Raw genomic sequence first — 27,643 nt, forward strand, 5'->3', positions numbered from 1 at the left:
GTTGGATCTAGAACGAGGATGAAAAAAGGAAGCTTTTGAAAGATTGTGAAATTTTTTGACCACCGACGACGGCAGTCGGTGACCGACGAACGGTTGCGACGACAACGAAAAAAAGGTCGACCGATGATTTTTTTTTCTTGCTGAGTGAAAAAAAAGAAGGTTTTTTTTTTCTGCTGAAGGAAAAGAATGAATGAAAATTTTTTTTTGACTTTTATATAGAAGACTAAACCCAAAACGACGTCATTTCAATAATGCCCAAAATGATGCCGTTTTGAGACCTGAGGATTCGCACGTCGACCCGTAACCTGACTCGGGATCCGCGTAACCGACCCAACAACCTGTTTTCCCTTTGACCTTTGACCGGTTCATCTGAATCAGACCCAGACCGGGCCGAACCATCCCTGAACCGCCAGACCGAACCAAGCCGTCGATCTGATTGAACCCTTATTGATCGGACTGTTGACCGGTCAGGTTTAGGTAAAAAAATTTTTTTTTTTGAATTTTTTAAAGATTTTTTTATATATTATTTTTGTTATTTTAATTATTATTATTAATATTTATGCATGTAAAAATGTTTAAATTTATCAAAATAAATTTTTATAATATTTAATAATATAAAATTGATAAAAAAAATAAAAAAAGGAAATTTTATCCAATGATGAGATTTAAAGGTATTCTAAGTAGTGATACCTATAAAATCTCTAGGTGAGAAGAATTTTTTTTTAAATACTACTAGTGTATTAGAATATTTATAAAAATTTTTCAATACAATACAAAATTTTTTTTGTTAACAATAAATAAAAATTAATTAATATATTAAAAAATAATAATATAAATAAGAAAAAAAGAAATTTTATCTAATGATGAGATTCCAAAAGTATTCTGAGTAAAGATGCTTTAAGAAATCCCTATGTGAGAATATTTTTTTAAAAATATTACTAGTATATTGAAATATTTATAGAAAAACTTCAATACAATAAAATTTTTTTTTCCTTCAAAATTAAAAATAAAAAAATTAATTAATAAAATAATTAATAAAATTTTTGAAAAAGAGAATAAAATGTGTGCATTAACATGTTATTATTTGCATTACATACATAACATAATTTTTTACGAAAAGTAAATTTGGACCTCCAAAGATGAGATTCTAAGGTATTCCGAGAAGTGATGCCTAAAAAATCTTTATGTGAGAAAGAGTTATTCTAATATTACCAACGTACTGAAAAATTTTAAGAATTATTTCAATAAAAAAGTTTTAATTTATTTTTCTCGAATAATATTTGAAAATAAAAACAATAAATAAAAAAATAAAAAAATCAAGAAAATTAATTTTCAAATATCGAAAATAGGATTGTTTTTATCAAAATCGAAAGATAACATGTAGTTAATTGGTACCGTCTTAGACAGATGCTGTGGGGTGCTAATTTTTTTTCATACGTAACCGACTCCTGAACTTCGACTATTGTGTAGACCTTAAAATTATCTTTTTAATAAATTTTAATTAATTTTAAGATTTCATTAAAATGATATACTTTAATAAATGACCAATCGTACCTAACCAAAAAAAGATTGGTGGCGACTCCGTTTTTTTTATTTCATTTTCAAATTCATCGGACGGATACAAAATTATTACGACACTGATCATGAATTATATTTGGCATATATATATATATATATATGTTAGTGATGAACAGATGATGGTTAGGCAGCATGCATGAATAAAAGTGCTCAACCCTAATGTTTTGGCTTGATCGCTGTTCAAAATGATGAGGTTGAAGACTGCTGGGTTCCAACATGATCCATGAGAGATATTGGCAAGATCAAATTCATATCCTATAAAGCTAGCTGTTGTAATCAATCCCGCCGTTGGTCCCAAATTCATGACGCTCCTGGAAATCATAAAATTTGGAGATACGCCTAACCATACACCCTTGCACGACAAAAAAAAAAAAATGACAATTAAGGGATCTTGATGAGATATATAGTTTAATATATAGATGAGTTGAAGGACAAGGCTTTGCTTCGTAACTAGGGTGGCCATCTCCAGTCATGATCACCACAATTTTCAGCTCCATACTGCCTGATCATGCTTGTATGGTTTCTTTGTACTTCTTATTTCCCATTTGCAAATTCTGGGGATGACCATTGGTGACTGCAACCAAGGAAGAGCATCGCAATCATAATAATATAAAAATTGTTCATATTTGATGTATTTTTAGTATATAAATTTTGTATGTTATCATATTTGATATATATTTGGAGTTTGATTTTTTTTAGACTCGATAATAATAAATTATTATTTTTATTTAGTTTAAATTCTAAAAAGTAATTTAATATTTTAATAATAAATATATTTTAAACGATCATGCCCGGCATGCCATTGTCAACACCTTTACTCTTTATGTCTCCAGCCCGCCAGAGTCATTTTTGGTTAATTTGCTGTGGGTCATCGTCGCTTAAGCATTTTCGTTTCACGCAGTAAAAGAACATAGTTTCAACCTCATAAGAGTAAAGAAAAAACATGGCTATCTCTCTCAATCCACCGTAACAAATCTTCTCAGTTTCTTTCTCTCTCTCAATATTCTCCAAATTCCTTCTAGACAAATATATGGGTCTTTTGGGATTGTTCAAATCAATCGACTGGGAATCCGAGTCTTATCCACAACTCAATGATTTCGTGCTCCTTCCTTTCTTTGCTTTTCTCTTCCCTTCTGTCAGGATTTTCCTAGACAAATTTGTCTTTGAGGTATATAACTATCATTTTGTTCTTCTATTTTCTTTAATTGTTGTCTTTGTCTTTTAATTCTTTCTCTTATGGTGGAATTGCTGTTCAAATAAGAAAAGAACTTGGGGTCAACGCTATGGTTCCTAGTTGACTTTTTGTTTTGATTGTGCTATTGGGTTTTTTGTTCAATGAATTATGGTCTTAGGCCTTTCCCTTTTGTGCCAACTGCTTGTAGTTTTAGTAGTATATGTTTGATTTCTAGCAAGAACCCTGTTTAGAGAGAGTGGTTAACATGATTCAATAACTCAACTTGGAATTGAAAGCGTTCACTTCTGTAATATAACTGCTTGAGAATTGGATTGAAGCCCAGTTTTCTGTTAACTTCATTATGATATTATTCAATGTAATCACAGCAACTTCATTTTAAAAATTTTTAGTTTTTTTTTCTTTTTTTTTCTTTCATAATAGATCATTAACCATAGAGATTAATGAATGTCCAAAACTTTCTCAATCAAGTTGGTTTTTTTTATTTATTCAAAATCACCATTCAGCACATTTCTCAACTTAATACATTTTGTTCTAGTCTTGATGTGCTTGGTTGGTGTGGCAATCTTTACTTTGATCATTTCGTTTCAATTCTTTTCATCATTGTTGACTTATATGTTCAAAAGTGGTTTAATTTCATCGATTTCTTATGAAGGGATTTAAATGCTTTGTGACGAAGTAATTTAGGATTAAAGATCATGTTTGGTACACAAGATTATGATAGGATAGGATAAGATAATATTATGAATAGGATTAGATTAAATAATGTCATCTGATCTTATGTTTCATGTCTATAAGGATTAAGATAGGATAATTTATTTATTGGTTAAAATCATCCTTCCTCAAAGTTTATACAATTTAAATTATTGATGTAATTTTTAAGGGTATAATAGGACATGTAAGTTTAATCCCATGGATTAAAGATAATCCTCTTCACTTTGGGAGGATTTAATCATCCTATACCAAGAAGATGATAATCCTCCTTGTAATCCTATCCCTTTCAATTAGATACAAACCAGACACAATATAGAATGATTATCATACTATCCTATCAATTATCCTATGCACCAAACATGACCAAAAGGATTTAAACTAATCTTCTATATTTTTTTCGTGGTAGCTTGCCATCTCATGTGAGACTAATTCTTCCATTTGTCTTAATTCGGTGAGATCAAGTTTTTTAAGTTGGATGTTGTGACAAATGCTAAAGTGATGACAATAATGTATCTCCTATTATGACAGTGAAATGCTTTCTTAATGTTTGATATGGGTATTCCTTGATTTCATAGACTACAGACTCATGACTGCCAACCTTAAGGTGTAATGCTTCAGGTATTTTGGTTGTATTTATCATCTATCAAAGAATACTGAAGTTAACTCCAATGAGGCTTTCCTACCATCATGTAGCTCTTGATCTTTATTCTGTAATGAAGTTTCACTATACTTTTAACATGGAGGACAATTTTGAAGATTGATTTGATTCCTGATCAAGGAACAGGTTTTATGTAGAAATCAGATGAAACTGTTAGAATGCCACTCTCTATTCAACTTGTATCAATCGCAGAATCCATACTTGGATGGGTCCAGATTTTCCTTGTCAATCCACCAAATAGGATATATCTATTCGTTTAAGGGATTAAGTTATAGTCAAATCCTAGTATTACCGAGGATATAATGGTAACAAGTTGGTTGGCCAAGATTAATGGGCATAAATCTCACACTCCCAAACAAACAGTACTGATGACCATCAACCCACTTAGCCACTTAAGAGTTAGCTTTTTGGATTTTTAAGCCACAACCATTGTTGGCTGAAGGCTAACATGAAATTTGAATGTCATGACAAATATTCATGTCTTTTCATAGGATCATTAACGTTTTGGTGAAATGCTCTACCTTCTAGGGCAAGGTGCTGATGGTTAAAAATAAAAAAGGAAAAATGGTGTGGAATTTTCATGTCTTGTTCTGAAGTAGCAGTGGAGTCTATGTACATTCGCCTCTCAATTGATGATGATTGCAACGATAAAAAGTGTAAACAGAGGATGCTTCCATTTACTTAAACGCATCTAGGCCCTACAACAAGCATCTATCCGTACAGGGCCCCTTTTATTGATCTTTACTAATTCCCTTTCTCTTACTAGGACCTTTTTTCCATAATCAATGACATTTTCATGTTTTATATTGCTGATGTTTGAACAATTCTAACAAGATCTTGAAATAGTAACAAGATGGTACTGGTTCTTGGTAAAAGTACATTCATAGTGTTAATTGAAACCTGCATTCATGAATTATGCTTCCACATCTCATCTCTTGCTATTTGCCTTTTTTTTTTTTTCTAAAGTTTGCTTGATGAGAAGTAGCTGTTAATATTTGTTACAGAATCTGGCTAGGAGACTGGTCCTTGGCAAAGCCCACACCTTGCAGGATGTTCAAAGGCATGATAACAGGAAGAAACTCAATAAATTTAAAGAGTCAGCATGGAAGTGTGTCTACTTTTTTTCATCAGAAATTTTGTCTATTTATGTTTCCTATGGTGAGCCTTGGTTTACCAAAACAAAGAACTTTTGGGAAGGGCCCGGTGAACAGGTTTGGCCTGATCAAAAAATTAAGTAAGCTCCTGACTCATGTATAAATCATTTTGTACAAGTCATATGGCATTAACTTTTGACATGTCAGGTTTCCATGGTAGATGATTAGCTTTTTTTTTATGCTCAGATTGAAGCTGAAAGGATTGTACATGTATGCTGGTGGATTTTATACATACTCCCTATTTGCATTGATTTTTTGGGAGACAAGGCGTTCAGACTTTTTGGTGTCCATGCTTCATCACATAGCAACTATCATTCTCATTTTTCTATCTTACATATTCAGGTATTTCATGCAGTGTACAAATGCAGTGCAGTTCCTATTTTCTACTTTTCCTGTGAAGAGTGGACTTTACTTCTGACTACTCAAAAAAAGTGAGAGAGAGTTTGTGTGTGTGTATATATATATATATTTTACGGTTAGAAACCTATTACATTTGTGCTCTCTGTTACCACTTCTTTTCTAGCTTTCTGTTAATTAATCATAGTTTTATTTAAGTAAATACTCTGTCCTTTTGCATCGCAACAATTTTCATTCTCCCTGTTGCAGGTTTGGTCGTGTAGGTTCAGTTACTTTAGCCCTTCATGAAGGGAGTGATGTGTTCCTAGAATTTGCAAAGATGTCAAAATATAGTGGCTTTGAATGGCTTGCTAGTTTCTCATTTGTTCTTTTTGCTCTCTCTTGGACCATTTTTCGAATGATACTTTTTCCATTCTGGATAATCAGGAGTACAAGGTGAGCCTCAGTCTCAGCTTGACTAGAGTTTTTGTAATATTTTTGGGTATTTCTCCGTATTAAGTGCCCCCTTTTTTATAACATCCTACAGGACAAGAAGGAATGAATTTCTCGTGCTCCATATATTTTATGACATAAATATCTAAGCATTAACTGAGGAGAATTATTGGTCTGGAATGTATAATTCGATGCCATAGAGTAGATGATAAGTTTTTCCAGGATAGCAAAGGCAATGAAACTTTGAAGAATATACACAGTGATTAAGAGAACCAGATGTAGAAACCATTGGTTTGCAGACCTCTGTATCATTGCATTAGAACATAGCCCCATCATATATCCAGAGTTTTAGATACTCGTCTTTTAAGTATTTTTAATGATAGTGAACAGATTCAACAAAATCTGTAGAGGTATGGTAGAATAAAGCAAAGTTCCTTAAGGCTCTTTTATGTGCCTTTTTGCATTATGTTTGGCTATTATGAGAAGAACAGTTGTTGAGAATTTCCCAGTAATCCCAGTTTTTAGTTATTGCTGTTTCCCTTTTGCATAAGATTAAATACTTAAGTAATCACTGGTATGTTGTTTCTAATTTTTAATTAATCTTCAAGTTTTAGTTTCCTCAATGCTGATGATTTTGCAGTTGAGAACCCAAGTTTTAGAAGGCAGAAGCTTTGAACTAAATATTTTCTGTGTTCTGTTTTTCACTTTGTCTTTAATAATTTTCATTGTTAACTGGCTGTTTTGCTGCATCTTTGCTTGGTGTGCTGATAACAGTGGTCTTTTGCTGTCATTTGACGACTCCTTAATTCATCCTCCTTTACTGGCTATACGAATTGCTTTCTTTCTTTTAATATTTTAACCCTGTGCATTTTTTTTTCAATTTATTTTTCACAGCTATGAAGTTCTTTTGATATTGGACAAGGAGAAGCACATGGTGGACGGATCCATATACTATTATTTATTTAACACTCTTCTCTTCTGCTTGCTTGTTGTTCATACTTATTGGTGGGTCTTGATGATAAGAGTTATTATGAGACAAATCCATTCTGGAGGAGAAGTTGATGATGTTCGATCAGGTATGAGCCATCTAGAAATGCTTTCAAATTGCAGCTAGGCTCTAGCAGAAACACAAATGTAAGGAAAGAAAGAAGAAAAGGACAGAAAAGTTAAAGCATTAATAGGATAATTCTAAGATTAACGAGAATGCACTACTTTTTCTTTCTTTAACATATTAGGAGAAAGGAATAGATATCTGATATCGAGACTAGCTAGTGAATTACTAATTTGGATCTTGCAAGAGTATAATTTATGCAGAGTATAGCTAAGTACTTTATTCTGATAACTTTCTTACTGACCATATAACTGGATACCCTATTGTAAACATGTATTTGTATAGCTGTGCGTGGGCATTTGCTCACTTGCAGATATAATTATGCTTTCAAAACCTGAGAGAGAAATCATTTTTCAAGGTTTTTGAAGCACAAGTAAGGGAAAACTCGAAAAGGTTGGGTCAATGATCTTTAAAGTCCTAACCTCTTTGTGGGTATGATAGCTAAATAAATGGACTGAAATGGTTAGCGTTATTGTCATTGGAAAATCGTAGGTCTTTATATGTTCGAACTTGATAAAGTTGGAATTCACCTAAGAACAGATAAAATGTTGTCTAAAATGGCATGAGATTTGACAACAGGGACAATTATTCTGTTGATATTATGACACCATTTAAGCAGTTAATTTTGTTTATATTTTAAGTCAAGTTTGTTGCATTTCGAGGACATTTGTTACATTATCTTGTAATGCTAAGTCCGAATGTCCTGGTGTTTCTACAGATTCCGAAGGTGAAGATGAACATGATGATTGAATAAGAAAAGATTTCGGAACACCATTTATACTTGTTTATCATTGTTTTCAACACTTTGCAAAAGTAATTTTCTTTCAACCCTATGTATTTTCTTCCCATTGGTGGATGTGATTATTGTAGTTCTTGCATAAAATTTGGAGCATTGATTTAGTCATTGTTCCCCGTAACATTGAGTTTCTGACAATTCTCAAGTAGTTGGTTTGTCTTCTTATTCAAAATTTCCTTTGATGAAAAGGCTCATCAAAAGGCACTTTGATAAACATTGGATAAATGGCAGTTACAACTCATAAGATATATTTATCTTTGTCAAAGGAAGACGGAAAGGCTGAAGGCAACATGGGCAGAAACTAGCCGCCTTTTTATTTTAATCTTGCTTTACTTTTGTAGGTTAGATTTTCGTCCTTAATGAGTTAGGTTCAAATTGCATGGGCTTCAGGCCACTGTAACTTTATTCTCCATGAACTTCTATGCTAAGAACTTCTCTAAAGGCTGAAGAAATTTTAAAACCTATTAAAGGTGACCTTTATAATATATCTGAAGAAAACTTGTGAAATTGATTCAAAACAACGATCAAAATTTGCTTCACCACCCAGAATCTACCATACATTCTTGCTTTCATTCTTATATAGTACATACTATTTCTATGCTTCTATCAATGGGATTGGAGGTGTTCCCAACAGCATCTAACTTCTCTGAACTCTGGTTTTGCGTTAGCAACTATCCCTTGAGCTTTTGGAATGATCAAACAATGTCGTTCAGTGTTGAGGGTTGATGTTGTTTTTGCATACTTATTCCTTCTTATACTGAAAATTCATTGGACTCTGCCTTGCCTTCCTGTTATATACGTATACAATGTTCAGTGTTGAGGGTTGATGTTGCTTCGCATTTAGAGGAGTTTATTCCAGTTTACACCTCCTGCAACTCGAGTCCCTTTTCCTTTTTAAAGGAAAAAGGGAGAGCAAAAAGCAGTTCCAGGCAAAAAAAAAAAAAAAATGAGGAAGAGAAGCATGAGGCCAGAAATTCTTGATAGAGAATGTATATCACTTACCTTTATAGAGAATATAGGTATTTTTCATCGGTCTATCTTGATGTTGGTGAATTCCCATTTTATAACATTAGTCACAGCCATGGAAGGAATCGGTTTTGAGTGCTTTTGTCATTGGAAGAAAGAGACCCCAGCCCAGCCAATGGCAATGCTGAAACAGATGCACATACATTGGCCTATGCAGAAAACGAGGACTTTTGAGAAGTTATTCCACTTGGGAGTTATCAATTATCAAAATAGCTGTTGAAATTCAGAATAAAACGACAAATAAAATTTTGTTTGAACAAAGAAGAAGGAATGACACCAAATAAAAAGGGCTGCCGTTGCTTGACCATGCAGACTTCCAGCTCTGCAAAATCATTAGACCTCTTGCCTTAACTTGCTTGATTTCTTATCTTTATATATTTTCTTTTCTTTCTTGTCTTGTTTCCCTTTAGTTTTGCAGCCTCTTTCCTTTGTACCTGTTGTAACCAAAATTGCTCATGCTGTCAAAGAAAAGAAACCAAGAAGGAGAGGACAAAGTGATCATGGCCAAAAGAAGTGAAAGAGAGAAGCAGGAGGTCAGTAATTCTCAGTGGAGAATCTATCGTTTTTGTTTCTTTTCACCTTTCTTGGAGAATATGGATGTTCTTCAGTTGGCTACTTTGGTGGCTTGAATTGTTATACTAATAAAAATCAACCAAGAATCTGGGGTTGATTGCTTTGTGAGTGGAGTTAAAAGGACCAAGGCCCGCCAATGGCAATGCTTAAATTGATAACCTATCGAGTGAGATGAAGCCATGAATCTTGGCCAAAAAAATAAAAGACTAGGGTAGTTTTCATGTTGGATAAGAAGGTATTTGATAACTTTAGGACCCATATACTTGCCGTTGCCTTCATCACAGTCTTTGTTTCCCACTTCTTTCCATGTGCTGGGAGCTTTGTATCTATATTGTGAGTATTTTTCCTACTAGACCCACAGTTGATCTCAGTTTCTAAAGGTGAAAAAGTCAATTGTCTGTTCTTTAAAAAGTTCCTCGGACTAGGATCAAACTAGACCCACTTGATCTCTGTTTACAATGACTCCTCATTTTCTTTCGAAACACATATCAAATAGAAATGAAATCCGACCCTCCAAATATAAGAACAAATTTAGAAAAAATGAATGTACCCGTGTCAAAAAATACCCGGATCTGACATTTACTCCCCAGTCTGAGTAATATAGATGCCACTGTTCTACCTTTTGATAAGAATAAGAAGTATGGAACCTTTCGGTAACATCTAGGGTGCCAGCCAGCGTAGGTGCAAGTCAATTTATTTGGTCAATCCAAGTAGGAATGCCAATAAAAAGGAAGTAGGGTTGCTTCTAGTTAGCCCATCTATTTGATAAATCTGTATCTTTCATTGGTCGATTAAAAAATATCTGACTTACTTGGTCATTATGTATATAGATTATTCAGTTTTTTAGTTTAAGGTAAAATGTGTTATATTTGACAAGTGATTGTAGATTGTGTATTCGAAATAATCCCAATAAACGATCACTAGCGGAATTCAAACCAAAGATCTCTTTATAAAAAAAGATGAACCTTAATTAATTAAACCGATCACTTATTGATGTAATCACTCTTTTTACCTTTAGAGAAGCATGATTTATTCTTTTGCAAAAGTAAAACTTAAAAATGAAATACCAAGTTTGACTTCAGGTAAAACACATTAGTTCAAAAAGAGCTGAAATAATAATTGATTATGACAACTATTAGGTTCATAGATTTAAAAGTTTTATCCATAATGATTGATTATGGCAGCTCTTTGCATCCTCTAGAAACTGATCAACTAAGATTCTGGAGACTTGTGATTCAAGTAAATAATAAGTTTCATGTGTGCTGGTCAGCTGCTAATGTGTGATTTCTGGGTGTGATTTCTGAGTTATTGTGAAACTAATTCAATAGTGGCAATCAGTAGTAAGAGATTACAGCGAAGCTAGGAACCTTAACATAGTGGGGGGAAAAAGGCTAGTCAAGCTCGAATAACATCAGGAGAAGATATGATTATGATTATGCCATTGCTTTTTGCACATCTTTCTCATCAGAAAGGTATAAAAGTGTAGTCACCTTTTCTTAAATATCACAACTAGATTCCTTAAATTTGGTTGAAACTAATTCCACGTACAGGCAAAGTTTTGATGACAATTAATTGTCATAACATCTCTTACAGATCTTTCTAACATGTTTCTTTGTTTGATTCATAAAAAGGGCTTGATCATATTCTCTCAAAATTTGATTGCTATAATAGATGTTCAACTATCTGTAAAAGTGAACTGTTCATGGAACCCGTACAGACTTGTAACGAAAACCTTCCACATGTCGAATAACAGTTGGAAGGGATTAGAAAGAGATTGATGATTTTTTACAACTTCAAAATGAATGCAAGAAGAATAAATCAAACCATTTAAATGAATATTGAAGTGTAGAGAAAAAAAGTTGACAGCAAACACATAAATATTGTTGTCTCATTCACTGAACTGCATGGAAAGACTATAAGGCACTACATTCATAAAGGAACTAACACTAAAGATAATAACTCATTCTCCATTATCAAAAGATTTTCTAAATCATAGCCTCTTATTGTACTTCATAATGATGGAACAATACCATAGCCATAGTCTTCCTTTGAGAACAGCTGATCACCCTCAATTTCCATAGCTGTTTTCCTTGCAAATCTGCCCTTGTCTCGAGGTCGAGTCTCTGCGTAGGCTTTCCTGGAGGCATATCTTATTTTCTTCTCAAACTTTCTTGCCTTCCTCTTCTCTCTGTATCGTAGGACCTTTTCTTCCCTGTTCACTGGTGTCAATTGGAGTGGCATCAGAAGCAAGGGATCTGGAAAGAGATCACTTGTCCCTGTTGGAAATCTAGTGTATGAATTTGGAATGTTGCTTGTTGCATTTGGTAAAATGCCAGCAGTAGCGAGCAGCATGGGGACCTGATAGTGAAAAAATGGTGTCAGCAAATTATATGGGAGAACATTATCAAGCCTAGAAGCAGATGGAGTAAAAATAGCTTAAAAACTATGCAATCAACAAGATTAAGTGTTTCTAAAGTTTAATTGATCAATCATTGGGAAAATAATCGTGCTATAGTCAAGTTGCTAATAGCAGCAAATTCTGACAAAAGCAGTCAGAAGCTATTGTGATCCTGAATTCTGACACCGTCTTGCATTCTGAGAACTTCAGAAAAGGCCTATTTGTGATATTTCAGGAGAGCTTCGGAATGGACTTACATATATGCCATTAGTTTGATGCTCTTCACTAAGACATTGGAAAATCCCTTAACCATTGTGAAGCAGCTGAGCTTCCCGAGCATATTTACCCAACAACAACAGTTACAACAAGAAGAACATTTAATGAACTGTGAGTAAAGCTAAAATCATTTCCCAGTGGAACAAAGAAACAAACAAACTTTATAAGTACATAGTTGCATATGTTCAAGACTGCTGGCACATATGTGCTTAAACAGATGCACACGTACACACGTATATAGAGGGAGAAGGATGAAATCCTGGAAATTAGAGTTAAAAATTTTTGTAGTTTTTCACTATTTATGAACAGATAAATCATAAGAAGTCAGAAATGAATGTAAAGTTAAATTCTTAACAAGAGATTACTTGACGACAAGTTAATTTAGGATGTGTAGGTTCTTACACTCAGACTACTTGAAGGGGTATTAGTGAATTTGGTTTTTGATCCCCTATGTTCTGTATTGAAGTAAATACTCTGTAACTGCTGGTGTGTTTGCTGCTGCTGCATTAGTTTCTCTTCTTGCTGTGGTTGCTTCTTTGCCTCAAAAATTTGAACTGGAACAACACTATCACTTCCGCTATCGTCTGGATAATTAACAAAGAGAAGTTGCTGCTGATCACTGCACTGTTCTTGGAACTGATGCTCGGTACATGTATCCACAACGTCCATGTACTCATCAAGTTGCTCACTATAGGTAAATCCACTCATGGTCTGGTTGTCAGTGCCATCAGGCCCAAGCAGTAACCAAGGATCTGTTTCATCTTCATCAATTTCCTCATTCAATACTGTAGGGGCTGCAATTTCATTTTCTGTGTCAAACATAGGTCCTGGCAGCTGATCATCCAGGTGAGCACTTGTGGATGAACATACTAGACCAGGGAGTGGAGGAATAGGGACCCTGCTATGGCGACGAGCCAGAGGATTGACTGAGTGTATTTGAATATCACAATTGATGCAAAGTGATGCTGCATCAGCACTGCAGGTGACAGCTGCTGCAGCATTCTTGCAGGCAGTGCAAATCCACGCACGCTGGTGTGACAGGGCCATAGGATTGGCAACATGGATACGCTTATCGCAGTCATCACAGAGGTAAGCGGAGTCAGTGTGGCAATAGAGTGTGCAGGCCGCTGCCTGACATGTATCACAAGTATGAGCCCAGTTTCTAAGGTAACCATATCCACCGGAGTCCACCTTCGACATGCTTGTTTCATGTTGGATTCATTATGTGGGAGAATGGTAATTCAAACAACTTTTATTACGTGTGTAGTAAGTTTCCGATTGTCTACTTGTGAAATATCCGGAGACTGAAAAGATTGTACTTTGGGGTGGAGGAAAAATCTTGAGTGTGTCCACTTGTTTGAAGTCTTTATAAAGGAATTAAAATCATTATGTAATCAAGAAAAGTTGAAGTTCAATCAAGATTCAAATAACTTAAACCGCGTGCTTTGCATCAAGGAGTTGGTTAATGAAAAAGAACCTTTTCAAGCAACTTTCTATGGATTTTAGCCACAAGTTTCCACTTGGCCACAAAAGTTACACGTGATATCAAAGCCAAAGATTCAGATTCTACTATGTTCTTGTCACTCTGAAGTTAGTTTCCTGCATTCAAAAATTTTCTTAACAAATTACAGCATTTTCATGAAAAAAACACTTCAGATGATAAAAATGTATTTCACACGAACAACAAAAAGGTAGTACTAGATAACATGGAGGAAGACAGAAGAAGCTGCCTACTTCCTACACTCAAAGAAAAGAACCAATTAGCTGTTTATTTTGTCAAATGAAAAAAAGGAAGCTACCGGTTCTGTAAGTTCTGTAATAGCAAGTTTTGTCCAAGGATTTAAAAAAGCATTACCTTTTAACAATAGGCTCATGGAGTTCACAAAAATGTATTTAACAATTATGTTTTGAGACAATCATACAATGTCCCATTTGAGTTGGTTCATGCTTGTTATACATGTGTTGGATTCTCATTCTGATAATGAAGTTTATACCTAAATTATCTTAACAAAAACTTCTTGCTTTTATACTCAGGATTTGAACCATAAATTTTTTCTTCTTGTCAGTAATTAAGGAGGCTTTGAACTTTAAAATCTCTCACTGTTAGAAATTAAAAGGATTTGAAAACTTAGTAGTGTTGTTAAGAGGATTTTTGTAATTATCTTTAAAAAGTGACATTGAATAAGTCTGGATTCAAATTCTAATATATATATATATATATATATATATATATATATATTCAGTTCATTAAGATATGCTGACAAACAATCTCAGTTTTGTTAGAGAAGTATACTTGTTAATTAAGTGAGAAAGAGCTTTTTGAAGGAATTGTATATGGCTTTTTGCAACACATCTCCACCCGCAGCCGTAAAATGCTTTAACATGATCCATAATTTGTATTTCATGAAGGTAAGGAGTGAAGTAGGGGAGCGTAGAGTAAGTGAGAAAGAAAGAAAGAAAGAAAGAAAGAGAGGTGAGACCGAGAGAATCCAAAAAGTGAAAAGCGTGATGGTTTTCAGCTGTTCAAAGAAATGGTCCGATGATCTTGTGGTTGTGGTTGGATGTTGTTTTAGGTAGGGTTGGAGTTAGCCAGCTTACAGAGTTGATTCCGGGGGCTCACACCTTTGTTCCCACCTACAATTCTATTCCGATAGAATTGCATTAAATTTAGTAATGGAAAAACAAAAAACACCATGACAACTGCCAAGCTCATTCTGTTGCTTAATAAGCTGAAAAATAGGACACAAAGAAGATCAATGCTGTATTTGTTGAAGCAAAATACAATTAGTCTATAATGAAAGCCCTTTTGCTGGTATTAATCAAGTTGAAGCAGTTTCATCTGCTTTGTTCTGACACTGACTTCACCAGTGGGCATGAAAACCCTGCAATCATGACCTGGCAATAAAGTGACTGGACCAGATTCAGTTTCTCATAACTTGGAAATCTTAGTATGATTGTGCCTACTCCAAACAACCAATCAAAATCTTACAACTATTGTACTTCCAACAAGAATGTTCGATTTAGGGGGATATTTGAGGAAAATGACAGCATTACCAATGGAGCCTGAAATGTTGGCTCCATTCCAGTCGCAATCTAGTATGGACTCTGTTAAAAGATTTCCATTTGCCAATACTTGAAACATTTTGCAGAAGAAAATAACTTTAAGAAAATCTTGAAACCGGCATGCTTTATTGACTTTAAATAGGTCTGAAATAAAAGAAACTGAGATACATAAAACAAATTATTGGGTTTTTTCTATAAAAAAAAAAAAAAGAATCTTGAATGCAGAGGGAGATCTGGACTTGAACAAAATTACAGATCATGAAGTTAAATAGTTATGACAAACGAAAAAATGCACAACTATCACTACTCCAAAAAGGATTATCTATGTAACATTTAATAAGGAACTACTGTTACTATCACAGATACTTTTACTTCTGAAGTACTTAAAAGACATGCGAGTTCACGGTGCAAGCTGCTAAAATGTGAATGGCCAACTTGTGCATAACTGATTGAGTGCCCTTTCCTTCACAACCCCCATATTATATCACTTTGAAAACTTTGAGATCAACTTGTCAACGTGAATTATGATATCATCTATGCGAGGGCGAACAGCAGCCTGAGGTTGAAGCATCCAAGTCACAAATTGGTGTAGAGCTTCTGGATATGGAGGTTTAGGTCCAACTGGCCACTTTATCTGTGCATTTACAATGGCCAATTGCAGGCTTCCTCCAGATTCTCCAAGTGCATACTCGAACGGGGATACCCCATACCTACATCAAATGAAAATAGCACAAATAGATAAATAAAGCTGCTAACTACATACACATAAAAGGTTCACTGCAGAGGATAAAAGCATTTTCAAGAAGCATCAATTCAAAGATAAATTATAGCACCACATGAAAGTAGAAATATTACAAATGCTTTAGCTTGTTTCCAGATAGCATTTACATTACATCCAAGCTATAGATAGAGAGAGATAGTGCAAGCCAGACACACATATGAAACTCCAAAAATGAGTTCATTATAAAGACTATAGGAAGGAAAACATGAAACTCCAAAAAAAGAGAGCTTTATCAAAGTATCATAAAAGAAAAAAAAAACATATTAGTAGCCCCACTTTCGGTGAGTTTCCTGCTTACTGTAATGTCAAATCCACTTTCACTGCTCAACATAAAGTACATGTCATTTAAATTGCCCACTAATGATTAACATTACATAAATGCATCAAGTTCTAATGAAAGAACTTATATCAACTGATTTACTTGGCTAGAGACACAGGTAAAAGATGTCATGGCAAAACTTTAGATATGCAGTAGAAAAACATGTAAAGATACTTTAAAGTTTAAACTACTGTCTTGCCACTGCCCTGTGATTCAATTCACACTTTTTCCAAAACCTTAATTGTGAGGAGGTAATTTTTGTTGAAGCAAATGACACCACAATCTCCTGTTTTTGTAGCACACAGTTATGCCTATTTCGTGTGAATAAAAAGGTTTTTCGGGGTGCCACCACATGTCCAGGGCCAAATCTCAATCAATTAGGTTGGATGCAATCATCACTCTTCACACCAACACCAATGGACAACAACATGAAAATACAATAACCCTGTTTTTAGCATTATAGAACCTTCACATCAAATACTTAAAATCTACTCTTTAGATTAAGCGAGAAGGAAACCAATAAAATGATTCCAGCCACAAGACTTGCCCAGACACTTTGTTTACTATATTGTTTAACAAAAGAACTTGATGAATGATGATAAAAGGACAGAAAGTACAATAAAAAAAAAGTTTATTAAAAGAAAGCAAACACTGTACAAGTGCATGTATAAGTATTAATTCTTACATTATTGCATATAAAGTGCACCCCAATGACCAAATATCAGTTCTCTCATCAATATCTGCATGGCTAGGGCAATCCCACAACTCAGGAGCTCGGAAAGGTGCTAAGCAGTGCTCAGATGCCCATTCCTACATATGAAGACAACATCTAACAATGAGCATGTTAGAAGATGCATTAAGCTGATAGACAGAAAAATGTGCCTTAAAATATTACATTCAAACTTAAGAAAAATATGCAGGGATGACAACTGATAGTGCCATAAGCTAATGCAATAAATTATTATGGCTTTTAAAAAATTAAGAAAATGACTTTTGACATATTTTATGAAGATGAAAAAGGTAAATGCATCATACAAATAAGCCAAGTATGTACTTATACAACACTTTGTATGTGTTTAAATAAATAAGATACATATGTTTGTTTGAGGAACATCAAGCATACAGATCTACAGAACAGGAAGAGCTGGGTGATTTTCTAGCAAAGATGAGAAAGAATTTCTAAAGCACAGAAATATAATATGTGTTTAAATAAGATACATATCTTCGTTAGTAAAACATCAAGCATACAGATCTACAGAACAAGAAGAGTTGGATTATTTTCCAGCAAAGATGAGAAAGAAGTTCTAAAGCACAGAAATATAAGAAGACTTCTAACCAGTGAGGAAAAGTAAAGAAGAAAAAGGCACCTGAAGTTGTAGTGCCTCAGAACGAGAGCGAATTTCCTTCCTTGCAGGACGAACACTCCCAAAATCCATCAATATAGCAAGCGGCGGCTGCCCTTTTCTATGGGTTAAAAGAACATTACCAGGCTTGACATCATTATGTGCATATGGAGGCTCAAGACTGTGCATATGTTTGAGTCCGGCACACAGCTGTGAAAATAATTTGGTCCAGTCAAGATGCCTTTTTTTGGCCAGTGTCCAGTCAAGATGCTTATAGCCATTTCTAATCACTTATTATGACATCAATGAAACCAAAATACAAAACGCTATTCAGAGGAATTCTACAACATAAAAGAGCAAATATAACAATATTGAAGTGAGATGTTTAAGTATAAAGAAATGCATCATATCGACTGATAACAGGTTCTATATAGTTATCAATTCAATGCAAATGAGAACAATATTTCAAGCCCTTAAAAGTGTATTATAAAAGGAATGGCATCACATGGTTCAAAAAGATCAGATTGTTTTACTCACCTGCCGAAGTATTTGAAGAACATCTGAGGTAGAAAAGAATTCCCTTTTAGCTTTCATAGCTTTGGAATTGTCCAGTAATGTTCCATCCAAATGAACAGGAAATAGCAAATATGCTTCATGATTCCATGATCCTTCTTGTGTAGGCTAGCCAATGAAATCAAATTGTTTTAGATAAATACAATTGTATGAAAAGTACTTTGAAAGAAGAAGAAATAAGCCATGAAGACAACACCAGAGCATCTTGAAAAATAGTTTCCATTGCAAGTTTATGGGTAAATGAGTCAATAAATTCAAAAAAATTTAAGATGCGTCTAACAGCTTCTAAGGTTAATTAGAATAAGACATTTGAATAATTACCTTAACAGAAATGATAGCATGATCAAGAAGCGGAAGCAGGTTAGGGTGACTAAACAAGGATGAAGCACGGATCTCCTCCTGAACCAATTCCAACTGCTCATTATTCTGAATGAGAACTTTCTTCATTGCATAAGTTCCATCATCTGCAAATGCAATCCAACTTATGTTAGTTCCAAAACCAAGTTAACTTTCTTTTCAATCAGATGAATACACAATTTTTAAAATAAAATAATAAGATCCTGCAAACAAGATAGCAGAGGTCACCATCCTTGATAAATCCCCAAACGAAGAAAGGTTAGCAAATCCATTTAAGCTGTAAATTCAGATAATAAAAAAAAAGCATAAATCTGGAATCTGATAGGGAAGAAGTCAAGCCACCATAAATCAAAGACACCATAACTTCATATTAAGTACGAAATTCTATGTCAAATGCCCTAGTTTTTACAAAAGAACTGAGATAAAAAAAATCAACCCATCCATAATTTTAGTTCTATAACTCCAGCAATAGGAATTTGATAATTATGGAAAATTCCACTTTTACACCCAACATGAATCATGATTCAATTTTACTAGATTATCATATTACTATTGGGGCATAGAAGAGAAAGAAGGACAATTTCAGATCCATAGTTTTAACTAATAAGCCAAAACAAAATAACACCAAAAATTTACCACAAAAATTCATAGAGAATAAAATAGCTGGTTTCAATTTTCCATTGACAAGATACTTGAATTTCCTATAAAACAGTTACATAATATCACCAAACTTCAACTAAAGAAACCAGAATGTAAGGAATCCATATATTATGTCACCACAAATACCAACCAAAAACAACAAATGCACAATTTAAGGAAACATAGAGCTAAACAGAAGATTCAATCTAATTAGAAACTGAAAGCAATCACCAACAACGATTTAAAGAAACGCCCAGATAAGTGATAAACCAACCGAATAGAGAAATACTCAAATCACAAAATCCTTAAAAATATTAGAAAGTGAAATTTTTGAAGCGAACGAACCAGAGAGATGAGAAGGGTCCTTGACTTTTTTGGCTAATCCACCAGCTGAAGCTGAAGAGGAATCGGACATGACTTCCTTCACCAGGAAAACATAGGCTAACCCACCTTCACCCAACTGCCTCACGATCCTGAACCTGTTGTCGTTGATCCAAACATCCCCTCCCCCATTAACGGCATCGTATAATGCATTCAACCCTGAAAATGTACACCCCATTGTTTTCCCTTTTGCCTTCAACTAAGGATAAAAAAACAAAAAGGAAGTCTTTCAGATCTTCAATCTCTCATTGTTTTTGGTTTGTTAGAATTGAGAAACGTAAAATGGCAGATCTTGGCAAGCTTTCTCTCCTTCTCCATCCTCCGGAAAATTTTTTATTTAATAGTTTACAGCTTTTAAAGCCTTCATTTTTCATGTCAACAATAAGTGTATCAGACACTCCACTTTCTCATTCTTCCACCCCGCTGTTTACTTTGTGATTGGCTACCGTAAGTTTTACGCGACTGCACGCATCAATATGAAGCCCCACTGACGCCGCATTTTGGAAAGTGACATTCTGTTCCAGTCCGAGTGAAATTTTCTTGCCAAGTTAAACTCAAACATTTATTAAGCTTTCATGTTTTGCTATTTATTTTTTTCAAAAAAAAGTAAAAATTTTAAAAAGTAAAAACAAAGAAAAAATAATAAAAAACTTAAATTAATAAATTTTATTATATTACATGATCTAACCATGTACTGAGCATTTTTTTTCGTGAATTCTAATCCAAATTCAGTTGCCAAACTTGTACAATGGTGCAAGCAATAATAAAATATGAAGTTCATATTTGTTTATATTATAGTATTTGAAATTTTCATATAAACCATTAGTATCAATCTGTGTAGAATGTGTTAAGTTTGTAAAAAAGTGGCCATTGGCACAACCCAAATCTTCTGCTGCAGAAACTGAGGCTACAAATCAAACATAGGCTGCTGCAGTTTTATTTGGTTAATCTCACACAACTGGCTGTTGTTGGGTGATGCAATGTATATTTCCACCTCCCAAAACAATTTCTCGAGCACCCTCAATGCCTACCACCTGAGCCAAAATTGAAACAAAGCTCACTCGGTCAAAGAAAACATCAGGCTTTGATACCAATTCAAAGAAAACATTCCTTGAAGACATCAGCTTCAGGTACTATATTAATTCATTCAAGTGTAGCCTGTTATGTGGAAAATACCATCAACCATTAGCTTTAAAGAAAGAGATCATTTGCATTTTGTCATTATTAATCATTATTTCTTCTGAATTCCACAATTCCAAGTCTACTGCAAATTGTAGATCATGTCTAAAAGTTTGAAATGAGAAGGGATCATTGCTTACATCAAACTAATCAGTGAAAAGTCTCTTTCATAACTTTATCACTGGATTGGTTTGGAACTTGGTGACAGTGATTCATTTGACAGGAAGAAAACTGTGGAGACTTGCATTCAACTTACAAGGTATTGTCTCTTTTTTATCCTAAGATTTCATGGTTTTATCTTATAATAGGCATCTCACAAGTATGGTTTTAAGTCTATATATACCATAACAAATTCTCTGAATATCCTGATGTTGGATTGGAGTGTTAAAAGACAGCACATATTATGTGATAATTTATGTGACCCCAATAAAAATGAACCTTCAGTTGTTTACAAAACGTGAGCCACAATTTCAGTCAAAAGCCTTCAGTGCCAGGTGCATGACCAGAAAATTAGGATAATGAAAATTTGAAGATATTTTGAACTGCTAGCTTTAAACCATCTAAACTTCTAAGAGTTATAAACTCAGCATGCCATCAGGCATATTATACCGGTGATTGTGAAAAACTACCATGATTTTGAATTCAACGTTCAAATCTTATCCTGGTTTCCTTAACCTCATTTGATATCAATCTTTGATCATACCCCTATCTTCTGGGGTTCCTATCTTCACTAAGAAATGAAACATTTGTATTTATATTCTCTTCTAGTCTACAAGGTCTGTGACTGTACGTGATTCACTATTTTGATAAATCAATAAAAAAAATTTTCTTATTTATCATTTTCCTCCTAGGCATTTTCCCATTTTACTTGAATAACTAAAATGGAACTATATATTGCAACCATCATGATTTGCTATGAGGCACATGTTGAACAGAAATACTTGCTTACTTCATGGTCCGGAAAAGCTTGAGAAAGGACACAAACAGCTTCATCATCCCACTTTTTGTCCCCAAATTGTGGTGTGATGATCCCTCCATTGGCAATATAGAAGTTTACATATGAAGCAGCGAGTCTTGTACCTGGAAGTCTTGGTTTAGCCTCACCATCCTGTAGTTAGAAACATCACAGACCAGGAAATAATGTACAATAAGACCCTTTTTCTTTTGGCACAAACAACTAGATAATAAAGGATCAAAAGTTAAAGCATAAATCAAGTGTTTGATTATCAAATTATTTGGCAGGATAGTGCTCTTTTTTACTAGGTTTATGTCACTACTAAATAAAAGAAGTTAAAAGGTCAATCAGATGAACAATTTCATTCTACAAAGCTATAATTAATATTTAAAAAATAAGCAAAATTATATCCGGAACAAGAGCACAAAGATACAAAACTGAAGATAGAAATCCTAGTCTTGCATTCTCAAAGAAGCTATAATAATTAATGCTATATTAACAGGGAAAAGACACTGCATTAATCTCAAAAGCTACATATTAGCAGCCTAGCACTAAGTTGAATGTGTATGGGCTAAGTTGCAGAGCCATGAAAAAAAAAAAATGCTTACTTGAGCAACTCCATCAGCTTCTTCATCCGTCATAAAAAGCGGCCCCGGAACATGTAGTTTAATTATTTGTAATTTCTGACCAGAGGCATCAGTAGCATTTGAGAGAATTGAAAAGGCTTCCATGGAACGTTCATACTGAGGGTCTGTTTCATCATCAGTCCAAGACAACAAAACAACACCAGGCTTTGCAAAGCAGCACATATTATCAATATGACCATTAGTATCATCATCACCTGCCAAAAATTAAGAAGATACTTTAAATTTCAGCAGATATGTGAAGTGTTAAAAGAGCTCTTCAAATTTGCTTGTGCTAGTGGAAGTCAATAAATGCCACAGTGCCACAGCTATCTCCAAGGAAATTGTTCCATATTTTAAAAGTTAAAGATATCAAGTTAAGCTTTGCCTGAATGAGTTTGCATTTCAGATACAAAAACTAGAACATGGATAAACAACAATATTGCAGTTCTCTAACTACTCTGTAAATAAGAAGCAATTGAAAAATCATTCCAAAGTTTAAGAGGGTTAAAGATATCTTATTATATCACTGAGGATCCTCTTAAGGAGGTTTGACTGATATTTTTGTGCAATAAAAGAGACAAGAACAATACACATGTTTTTCTGTAGTCACGTATGAATCATTGTAACAGTGACATTATGTAAAGATGAAATCATGATCCCCACACCCCACACCCCACCCCACCCCCCCCAAAAAAAAAAAAAGAAAAAATATTAAGAGCTTGTAAATCCAAAAGAAATTTCAGATATATGAATCAAATGAGGAATCAAGTACCATATAATCCACGAGGCAACCAAATAACCTTCTTGACTCCAAGATATGCCTTAAGTTCATCCTCTATATGTTCTTTGGTCATATTCGGATTCCTGTTTTCATTCAAAAGGCACTCCTCGGTGGTAAGGCAAGTCCCTGAGAGAAAAGCTAAAGCCGAATAAATTCTAAGAATGACACATTGTTTGAGCAAAAAAGTAGTTATAATTTCAAGGGTTGCAACAAAACAACATTACTTTCTGAATACTACATTAATTGTGAAGTGATGCATCTAATAATGTGTAAAAATATATGTAATCTTTTGCACCTCCTTTAGAGAGGCTGAACATGATATGGAAGCATCAAAAATCATACATTGAGTTGCAAAACCATTCTTTTATAACTACTTCTCACAGATTGGATAGGCAAGGACAACAGAAGGAAGACTGGAGCAAATCATCTTTCAAGCACATGATTCCTCCACCTGTTCATGGCTTAAGCATTCAAACTACTTTGCTGACAAAGCAACTAACTAGAGAGAGAAAGATATAATCGCAGATTCTTCTGAGATTGCTTGGATAACAGACTACTTTTACAACTATGATTAGAGAGAAAACAAAAGTGAATGAAGAAAAGAGATGCAATTAACTAAAGTCCTGGTAATGTCTAATTAAATTTCTCCTAAAAAAAATATACAGGTGACATTTCATATTCTTCTGGGAATTCTAAAAGCTAGGTCTACCATTGAACATATGTTAATTAGCATTCAATTTTTAAAAAAGAATATCTCTTAAATTATATAACAGATATGGATGCACTATCACAACTTGTGTCAACTGACAATTGACCATACTTCTGTTTATCAGGGCTCTCATAATAGCTTTTAGGGGAAAAATTATATAAAGGATAAAAGCAGCAGCCAACTAGATATCAACTTCCTATGCAGCTAAAATAACCTGCACAAGGCATTAGACATGAAACTTTTTAATAATATTTTATTAGATGTCATGAGAAAAGAGAGACCAGCTTTTCAAAGAGCATCATATGTAACACTCAAATGTGTGTGCATGGAAGCCAATAAAGGATGAAAGAAAAAAAAAAAAACATTTTTAATTATGTAAGTATATCTCCTAAAAAAGTACACAAGCAGCCTTGTCTTGCTCTAAATGAGGACTTATCATCCATGCAGTTACTAAAAGCTGGTGTAACCAACAGTTTTGATATAAAAGCAAGCTAATTTTTCATTGATTTTTTTTTCTGAAATCAAAGATACACTAAGGCTCTGTCTGGTTGGTGCTTTTGCTTTTTTCTATTTGTCTCTTGTTGTTAGTTATTTTTTATATTTGCTTTTCACTTTTTATTGAAAAAAGCAAAAAGCAAGCACCAGCTCAATCGAGCCTAAAGAAGCTAATCAAACGGCATATAAATTATCACCTTCTCCATCAACATGTATGCTTCCACCTTCAAGAATCATTGTATGTGGAAATCTAGGAAGCCTCTCAATTCCCAATATCTACAAAAAACAAAAGATTAAGAATAACTGTCTGCAATATTATGATGTACCAAACCCGGACAAGCAAATTTATAACAGAAAAGGTAGCGAGTTTTATTCTCTTTCTGACTCTAACCTTCCTTGCCACATGAAGGTCAAGACTCCAATCTTTATAACAACCATCATCAACCCCTAGAAAGCCATGAGGGAATTCCTTTCAGAAAAGATACGCAGGAGATAAAACTATAAATTAACACATGATGACTACTAACACATTAAAACTGTCAAAGTCAATGCTAGACTCACACAATCGTAAAATATGCAAAGTAAAAGTTTTGACCCAACAAATTAACAAGCTTCATCCTTTCGAGTTTCCACTGTTTTGGCTCCTAAATATACTGAGTTTAACCATCATTTCAGAAATTCCAGCCAACTAGTTCAGATGATATAAAAGGCAAAATAGGAGGTAAGAAATTAATTTTAACCCAAAAGTTTGGGCATGCAGTTTCACATAAAAAATCCAAACGCTAATCATTCATCTTCCATATTTGATAAACACTTAAATATTGATATTAGATTATGTTAGTTCCAGTACAATGTGACACTAGCTAGTTGTTAAACTGTCATTTCAGTTTTGAATAGATTGATTGACAGAGATACACTAAGTTATAATCATTTCAACTTTCATTAAGTCTGAAGTCTATTCTTACCTCCCCAGCTATTGAAATTCCAATCAATCCCAGCAACCTTTTGCTCAGGATTATCAGAATTTGATTGTCCTTTAATTACAACAAACTGCAAGAGAGGAAAAAGTAAACAATAGTTATGTTAGATATTTTTGATAAGGAACAAGCAGTTTTTGGTTACAATAGGGAATCCAACTGAAGACAGTCCTTTGTGACAAAAGACCAAGAAAGATCATAACAAAGAATAGGAGAAGCTCACAGTTGGCCCAGTATCACGAAACCAACAGTCATTCATGCTCATTTCAACAACCCTAATATTTGGTGGTATCTGACTTCGTGCATTGGCCCACTGTGTAAAATTAATTAATTCATTAAAATTCAGTTAAAAACAATATCTAAGACTTTTCTGTGAGACAGGTTTCATCTCAAGAACTGCTACCAACCTGAGCAGCACTTGCACAGACAGTCACAGGCTCAAACATTGAGATTGCAGTTGCAACCCTAGCAAACACATGTTGGCCATGTACTGCATTGCCTCGCCAATTATCAGGACGTTCCTGGCGCAAGACAATTTAAATTTGTCAAACTCACAAATGAAATCAACATCAAGCACCATCTAGTGCCAAAATGGCACCCCTTCCCACTGTGTTACGAAACGATCCTCTAGTCTTCTAGCCATAAAGTGGATAATAATATCCTTAAAAAAAGATAATTAGCAGCATAAAAATTGCAGGGAGTATAAGAAATAAAAATTGCATATTGCAGCTAGAGAACAGAGGAGGTGAAGAGTATTTTAACAGCACAACAAAATGCTTGCCAAGAATGTGATGGCATTAAAATTTTAGATTTAATACAGAATTGAAGGTATACTGCCAATAATCAATGGCTGCTCAGCGCTCAGTTACAGCAAAAAGATATCAAAAGCCTGAATTTTGCATTGGAGCATTAAATTAAAGTGTATCAAATTCCTAAGACTACAGTTAAACAACTCAAGGCTGTTGGATCTGCCAAATACGGATTTCTTTTGATATCTACAAGAAAAATAAAAATATGCAATCAAGGTAGTAAGCAGTGGAGGTTCATAAAGGGCGTGGCATCGAATGCATCAAACAGTTTGATGTATATGATTTAAAAAAAAAAAAAATCCAACAGCAGGCAAAACCCCAAAGAATTGCAATGAAATTGGAAGAGAAAACTGTGTCAGCATAGGTAACTAAATGACAAGAAACTCATCAAACAAAAGGATATCCTTCAATTCTACCCATCCCCATCAAAGAAGAAAGGGCAAGAAATATTCTAACAGACGAGCTAAACATTTATAACGTGAAAAACAAAAATAGGTTTGGTTGAATCAATAAGAAAACAAAGAAGAAATGATACTCACAGGCCAACCCATCCAGCACTGTGAATGGGGTTCCCACTCTGCAGGCATATGGTAGCCAAGCTGAGAAGGTGTCCCATTCATCTCCATCCCTAACAGTTGTCACTCAATCCGCCTATCCTTCTGAACTTGAGGTTAACAGTGAAAGAAGAAAATATTATATAATATATGGGGACTGAAAGTAACTGACAGAAGAGACAGCCGACGCAACCTACCTTTTATTTTCCAAGGTTTCAATTGTTTTAGCAGGAGAATATTTCATCCTTTTTTCTAATTAATACTATTGATTGGTAACTGCTACATATACGGTGTAGGGCTGCACACTGCCCTTTTATCATTCAGACAGGACAAGGCTCCACTCAATATTGTTCAAAAAACAAAAGACTAGTCAATGGCGTTACTAGGCATTTTCCACTCTGAATTATTTTATACTCAGACGTTTCAATGAGCAGAAAAGAAGTCTTTCTTCTCATGAAAATTGGTATTTCATTATTTTATTCTTTTGTAAATGCTAGTACACTTCTTTGGCAAACAAATTATATTGTGATATATGCTAAACTACATTAAGCCTCGGCAAAGTTTAAGAGAGAAAGGGACAGACAGAATAAGGTAAGATGATAATTCTATGATTCTTGAAACTTAGTTTAAAAGTATTGGAAAATTTTTTAATTGTGATCTCAACTTCAGTTTAACTTCTGGGTACCTGTTTACAACGAAGAAACCTTTGTTGAAAAATCTTAAATGAAATATAAAACTTGAAAAAGCAAGAAGCTTTGAACCCTTGTTGCCAGTGTTTTTTAAATTCAGAATAAATTATAAACGTTGAAATTTAAATTTGTTTATTAAATATTATCT

General features: G+C 34.1%; 4 protein-coding genes across 7 annotated transcripts; 1 reads left to right on the forward strand and 3 right to left on the reverse strand.

The window, feature by feature from the left end:
- The first annotated feature begins 2,379 nt into the window (after nucleotides 1-2,379).
- LOC111290672 (ceramide synthase 1 LOH3-like) lies at nucleotides 2,380-8,257 on the forward strand. The gene is made up of 6 exons (XM_022882077.2): nucleotides 2,380-2,746; nucleotides 5,147-5,376; nucleotides 5,483-5,638; nucleotides 5,903-6,088; nucleotides 6,980-7,161; nucleotides 7,915-8,257. The coding sequence occupies exons 1-6, from the start codon at nucleotides 2,609-2,611 to the stop codon at nucleotides 7,944-7,946; spliced, it is 924 nt and encodes a 307-aa protein (XP_022737812.2). The 5' UTR covers nucleotides 2,380-2,608; the 3' UTR covers nucleotides 7,947-8,257.
- Nucleotides 8,258-8,285: 28 nt separating this feature from the next.
- Nucleotides 8,286-13,701, reverse strand: LOC111290302 (zinc finger protein CONSTANS-LIKE 2-like). 3 transcript variants are annotated; one of them, XR_016346570.1, is made up of 4 exons: nucleotides 12,668-13,701; nucleotides 9,598-11,949; nucleotides 8,995-9,452; nucleotides 8,286-8,882 (listed from the first exon to the last, which is right to left on the reverse strand). XR_016346570.1 is itself a non-coding variant. In XM_089768461.1 (2 exons), exons 1-2 carry the CDS (start codon nucleotides 13,463-13,465, stop codon nucleotides 11,602-11,604), a joined length of 1,146 nt encoding a protein of 381 aa, XP_089624587.1. In that variant the 5' UTR covers nucleotides 13,466-13,701; the 3' UTR covers nucleotides 8,286-11,601. The 3 variants fall into 3 exon arrangements, 1 of the variants encoding a protein (XP_089624587.1); XR_016346569.1 differs by having other exon boundaries at nucleotides 8,995-11,949; XM_089768461.1 differs by having other exon boundaries at nucleotides 8,286-11,949.
- Nucleotides 13,702-15,421: 1,720 nt separating this feature from the next.
- Nucleotides 15,422-20,047, reverse strand: LOC111289506 (uncharacterized). Its single transcript, XM_022880612.2, has 6 exons — nucleotides 19,686-20,047; nucleotides 18,666-18,808; nucleotides 18,309-18,452; nucleotides 17,796-17,981; nucleotides 17,114-17,238; nucleotides 15,422-16,038 (listed from the first exon to the last, which is right to left on the reverse strand). The coding sequence occupies exons 1-6, from the start codon at nucleotides 19,897-19,899 to the stop codon at nucleotides 15,813-15,815; spliced, it is 1,038 nt and encodes a 345-aa protein (XP_022736347.1). The 5' UTR covers nucleotides 19,900-20,047; the 3' UTR covers nucleotides 15,422-15,812.
- A 438-nt stretch (nucleotides 20,048-20,485) lies between these two features.
- Nucleotides 20,486-27,300, reverse strand: EMB1873 (porphyromonas-type peptidyl-arginine deiminase family protein). Of its 2 annotated transcripts, none has more exons than XM_089768462.1 (11): nucleotides 27,004-27,300; nucleotides 26,792-26,911; nucleotides 25,851-25,964; nucleotides 25,667-25,756; nucleotides 25,432-25,516; nucleotides 24,858-24,913; nucleotides 24,664-24,742; nucleotides 23,254-23,388; nucleotides 22,464-22,696; nucleotides 21,850-22,008; nucleotides 20,486-20,755 (listed from the first exon to the last, which is right to left on the reverse strand). In XM_089768462.1, exons 2-11 carry the CDS (start codon nucleotides 26,876-26,878, stop codon nucleotides 20,672-20,674), a joined length of 1,122 nt encoding a protein of 373 aa, XP_089624588.1. In that variant the 5' UTR covers nucleotides 26,879-26,911; nucleotides 27,004-27,300; the 3' UTR covers nucleotides 20,486-20,671. The 2 variants fall into 2 exon arrangements, with proteins under 2 accessions (XP_089624588.1, XP_022736344.2); XM_022880609.2 differs by having other exon boundaries at nucleotides 23,254-23,400; nucleotides 27,004-27,144.
- Between the last annotated feature and the right edge of the window lie 343 nt (nucleotides 27,301-27,643).

The sequence above is a fragment of the Durio zibethinus genome, chromosome 11 (assembly GCF_047325235.1).
Source record: "Durio zibethinus cultivar Kanyao isolate XHJ-2024 chromosome 11, ASM4732523v1, whole genome shotgun sequence".
NCBI lineage: Eukaryota > Viridiplantae > Streptophyta > Magnoliopsida > Malvales > Malvaceae > Durio > Durio zibethinus.

Bases quoted from the DNA above. Each gene is read 5' to 3' on its own strand.
- LOC111290672 (XM_022882077.2), top strand. From the start codon at position 2,609: ATGGGTCTTTTGGGATTGTTCAAATCAATCGACTGGGAATCCGAGTCT. The intron at 5,377-5,482 runs GTAAGCTCCTGA...TTTTATGCTCAG, and splicing joins TGGCCTGATCAAAAAATTAA to ATTGAAGCTGAAAGGATTGT. The intron at 6,089-6,979 runs GTGAGCCTCAGT...TATTTTTCACAG, and splicing joins TGGATAATCAGGAGTACAAG to CTATGAAGTTCTTTTGATAT.
- LOC111290302 (XM_089768461.1), bottom strand. From the start codon at position 13,465: ATGTCGAAGGTGGACTCCGGTGGATATGGTTACCTTAGAAACTGGGCT. The intron at 11,950-12,667 runs GTAAGAACCTAC...TTTCACTATCAG, and splicing joins CCCCTTCAAGTAGTCTGAGT to GTCCCCATGCTGCTCGCTAC.
- LOC111289506 (XM_022880612.2), bottom strand. From the start codon at position 19,899: ATGGGGTGTACATTTTCAGGGTTGAATGCATTATACGATGCCGTTAAT. The intron at 18,453-18,665 runs GTAATTATTCAA...TTCATTGGCTAG, and splicing joins ATGCTATCATTTCTGTTAAG to CCTACACAAGAAGGATCATG. The intron at 17,982-18,308 runs GTGAGTAAAACA...TTATTTTCACAG, and splicing joins TTCTTCAAATACTTCGGCAG to CTGTGTGCCGGACTCAAACA.
- EMB1873 (XM_022880609.2), bottom strand. From the start codon at position 26,878: ATGGAGATGAATGGGACACCTTCTCAGCTTGGCTACCATATGCCTGCA. The intron at 24,743-24,857 runs GTTAGAGTCAGA...TGTTTTTTGTAG, and splicing joins ACCTTCATGTGGCAAGGAAG to ATATTGGGAATTGAGAGGCT. The intron at 22,009-22,463 runs GTAAGCATTTTT...TTCTAACTACAG, and splicing joins AAGCTGATGGAGTTGCTCAA to GATGGTGAGGCTAAACCAAG.